Genomic DNA, 4,534 nt, shown 5'->3' with positions numbered 1-4,534 from the left:
ATGTAGTGTCTCATATCCTTTGAAAAAATTCAACATGCTATTTCTACCACACCCATTCTTGGATCAAGCTGACACTTTAAACAAATATAATTGTACTTAACAAAACATGAATCAGTTAAAAATAAACAATTAGTCATTTAATTATTAGTATTTATGATGTGTTTGATATCATATAAGGGAAATACAATCTAAATTATTGAGAAGTATAATTGTAAGAGAGTAGTTTTTTTTCCAAGATTTGCTTTGTTTCATAAAAAAAGGATTTTTTAATAATTATAACAATAATAAACAAACAAAGAAAAAATTGTGGCAACATTGTGTCAAATTAGTTAACAAATTATATGCGTGTAGATATTGTTTGTCTTTAGGGGGAAAGGTGCGATTCAAATCACATCTGAATTACATGATTCATTCCACCAGTCATTAATTAGGTGTGTGAAATTAATATTTGATAAATGACGATTTTTTCCCTTTGCACTCCTTATAATAACAGTTTTAATTATATATATATATATATATAATATATACACACACATACATATATCAGTGACTACCTTAGGTAATTGGAGAAAATTACAATAGTGAGGAATAGAACGACTATGGTTCATCTCAGAGCACAAGTGAGATGAAAGCCTGGGCATTGTTTATGGTCGGAACGATGTCGCCCACACAGCAGTCCCCTCCTCTCCACGCAGCTGATGTGACCAAAAGAAACGAAATATCCAATACAGTTTGGTATCAGTAGCGCCGCAGGATCTGCCAGGCTGAGGCATGGTGTGCCACAATCTGCCTAAGGGTCACCAGCTCCTGATTTTTCCTCAGAGTTGTCTCCCAAAGCTTTTCCCGTGTTTGGGTATAGCCGCAGGGCAGCGGAGGTTTGGATTCAGAGTTTTCCTTCTCCTAGATGGGTAACCAACCAAGGCTAACGAGCCCCTCCTGTCCGAACCTTACTGCTTTAGGCGCCAGTTGCTCGCCTCTGCCCCCTCTCCTGTCTGTGGTAACGATTCCGCCGGGCTCAGTAACTGAACCACACGTGAAGGCCAGGAGTTGGACTTGTTGTCAGAGGCTATTGGAGACGCATGCCATTGGAAGCACTTTAAAGGTAATGATGGGCTTAAGACCAATATCACTATCAAATAGCTGATAGAGCTAAAAGTGTTTCATTGACGATTCATGATCACCAGACAAAAACTAACGTTTTGATATTCCCCTAAAGGTAAGAAACAATTGTCTTCTAAAATATGTAGTCTAACAAGTAGATTTAAACATAAGAGAATAAGTCTTCAACCGTGGTAGAGACTTAGAACCAGGCTAGTAGGTAATATTATATACAGATGTAGAATAATGTTTGAGAGTTAGTTCACGTTTCGCAATTTCGTTCTCAAAGAAAAAAAAGGCCCCAATTAGTCGGAGGCTCTATATACTGCCTAGTTTGCATAACCTGAAGGCCTGCCCTGTCTAAATATATATATATATGCCGGTATGGACAGTGTAGAGGGACTTCTTATGGTCCAACAGTTACGCTTGGCAAGGCTCATATCCCGTATGAGAGACGAACGTATGCCAAAGGCAGTCTTTTTTTTTTTTTTTGGTGAGCTTAAAGGTGGTCGACGTAACAGACTCGCCCCACTTAAACGCTTCACATGCCAGCTTAGGCTAGAGCACATGGTTGCATGCGGCCTCAGAACGAGACAGCTTAAGGTCACTTACGACGGCCGCGGGATACACATTTTAGACCAAAAAAATTCGCTGCCGAGGACAAACGCAGACGGCGAAAAGAAAATCTAAATCGACCACCTGCGCACAATGGATATCCTTGCCCTGGATGTGGCATAATACATAGGTTACAGCAGGGGCTGCGCAGCCAAGAGAAATACTGCATTTCTCACTAATCTTCGGATTACAAGACAAGCCTTATTATTATTATTACATAGGCCTATATATATACATAATTGTAAATGTGTGATGTTAAAAAAAAAGAGACAAACTACTTTACCCCCTAGACAACAAAACCTGGATGCGCCCATGCTTACAAGCCTATTGGACACACATGTGTGATACATTGCAAAGCTACGCCTGAAGCTGCAGTTGACAAAATGAACACTTTTAAAAGCGAACGAAACTTAACAGGAATGAATGAGAAGAGCATCGAAATCTCAAGTGCTTTAACTATAAGGGATAAGTTGTGGTAGCAAGATCAGATAGAATAACGTAATTTAACTATCAGGGATAAGTTGTGGTAGCTAGATCAGATAGAATAACGTAACAGTAGAACGATTCAGAATAGGTCATTGCCCAACCGGCAAGAGCTAATTGCTTTTAAAAAAAAAATTAAATAATAAAGCTTATCTATAGGAAAGAAATGCTAATTACTGAAATTTTTTAAGAATGACATTTGTTAGCTACCTTTCTTTTGTATAAACAAAATTAACTTATTAGTACTAATCAACTAAATAATTTGTTAATTTTTGATTCATTGGCGTATAGTCATTGACAAGAAAATATATGCAAAAATGTGTAATTGATCCAACAAAGGAAAATGGGAGAAAGCGTATTACGACAATTAAATCCATATATACCTCTACATCTCTCTATAAGTAGCCTTTTATCTCCTTTTTTTCGATATGAAACGCAATCATAAATTACCAATAATTAATTAACTAATTTTTTTATTTTATTGATTCATGTCGTGTCAAGTTCAATGAATAATTGTGCAAAATTTTAACTTCATCCGAGAAAAGATAAAAAAAAATGTTCAAACTTTTTACCAGACAGACAAGCAGAAAGAAAAAACGATTCTTAACGTCGACATTGCTAGATGGACACAGAAAAGATATAACGCTGAACTGCATGGATAGTGACCTAGTTCATGAGAGAAATAGTACTTGATTTCATTTTTTTTCGATGACGAAAGTATAAAATAAATAATAATAATAATAACAAATAACAAATCTATCAATCTATCTGTTTATCCGAGATAAGAATCGAACCCGTATTTTAAAGTTCGGGTAATAAAGGGCATATGGAGTTGAAGGTCTTCTAAAATGCACAAATATATTGACTGTAAAATATTTTTCATGTGTCCAAACACGGAATAAAGATGGGTCACATCTCTAAATTTCTGTTGATGTCATATCCCCTAGTCACATGATTGGATTTTACCGAGTGGCAACAAAATAAGTGGACTGCCTCCTTCTACAGCTTCCAGCTGCTCGGTTATAAATCAAATCGTTTCCTGATAACATCCAATGTAGTTGTATACACTTCCTTGTTCTGTTAACACAGTCTGACAAATGCATTTCTAATATATTAACATTTTTACTTTTTAACTAATGTTATACTTATGAATTGTACTTGAATACCAAAAAATGATTAAGCTAAATGAAGCAATTTTTGTTCTTTTGGCTTGTATAAGTTTTGTTTTAATAAGTAGTGTAGCAGGTGAGTTAATAATTTGAATTTTATTTATATTTTCATATTCGAGGAAAATTATTTTTAATTGACCGAGGGTTAACGCCCTTGTGAATTGCTAAAAGACTTCTCTGTCACTTTCCCAAACAATGTCAGGCACCGTTAGAGTTATGTGAATCAAAGGGCGTTCTAAAAATCAAACTGCCAGTCTTCATTAAGAACCGAAGCCACGACTGCTGAGGCTTACAACTCAGTCTTGTATTCGTGTAACATGAAATTTACGCCAGTACTAACGATTGATAACATACTTGCAGATTGTTTAATATAGAATTCAACAGCTAATAAAGATTGGTGAAGTTGTGAAATCGAAGCTTTTAAAATTGTGCATAAAAAATGCATTTTAAAATTACTAATATATTATATATAAGGACTTCGTTTTGAAAATAAATTAATTTGTTCGTGATACTTGATAAGTATATATCAACGATTACTTGAACGCACCTATATGACATTGTAAACTTCAACGTTTACACAAACAATTAAATATTTCTATGGTCACGAAGGCTGTATTCTATCAATGAAATAACTGGCACTGTACTTCTTTTTTTTTCTCCAATAAATCTGACCGTCGTATAACTCTGTAGTTAGAAAAAAAAAAGATGTTATAGAATTGTATTTTATAGTTCTTTATACACTAAACAATATGATGAGTTCTAATTTCTTTTTGTAAACTCAAAAGTATGATAATTTTTATTTTATAATCAATTAAAATCATCACCAAAGTTTTTAAATGAGACCACAGACTTCTTGGGTGGCTATTCGCATACGGGTGAATGATTCTTGACCAGAAGAATGTTGTATTTTAGACATTGGAAGTGCGTTGCTGCTATGATGTGTTATGGTTTCCATGTCACCGGTTCAGACCTCGGACGACGCAGTCCCTTATTTTCGTCACATTTAAGTCACTACTTTCTCTCATTTAAAAAAACTTGGTCCCTGGTGCTGCTGTTCAATGTTTAATATGTATGTATCATTCATTTGTATCAGTTACTTAACTTCACATTTAGATCTATATTTACTTTTATATGACAATAGTTACTATACAAAATTTGAGACATTCAAA

At 34.8% G+C, this 4,534-nt stretch overlaps 1 protein-coding gene across 1 annotated transcript in view; it reads left to right on the top strand.

The window, feature by feature from the left end:
* The first annotated feature begins 3,176 nt into the window (after positions 1-3,176).
* LOC106063244 (uncharacterized) overlaps positions 3,177-4,534 on the top strand; it is a 21,088-nt gene continuing 19,730 nt past the window's right edge. The window contains exon 1 of the mRNA XM_056029098.1: positions 3,177-3,441. Within this exon, the coding sequence (XP_055885073.1) occupies positions 3,369-3,441 (73 nt within the window). The 5' untranslated portion in view covers positions 3,177-3,368. The remainder of the gene's footprint in view (positions 3,442-4,534) is intronic.

Source organism: Biomphalaria glabrata, chromosome 5 (genome assembly GCF_947242115.1).
Source record: "Biomphalaria glabrata chromosome 5, xgBioGlab47.1, whole genome shotgun sequence".
In the NCBI taxonomy this organism is placed as follows: domain Eukaryota; kingdom Metazoa; phylum Mollusca; class Gastropoda; family Planorbidae; genus Biomphalaria; species Biomphalaria glabrata.
This window is presented reverse-complemented; position numbering and strand designations above follow the sequence as displayed.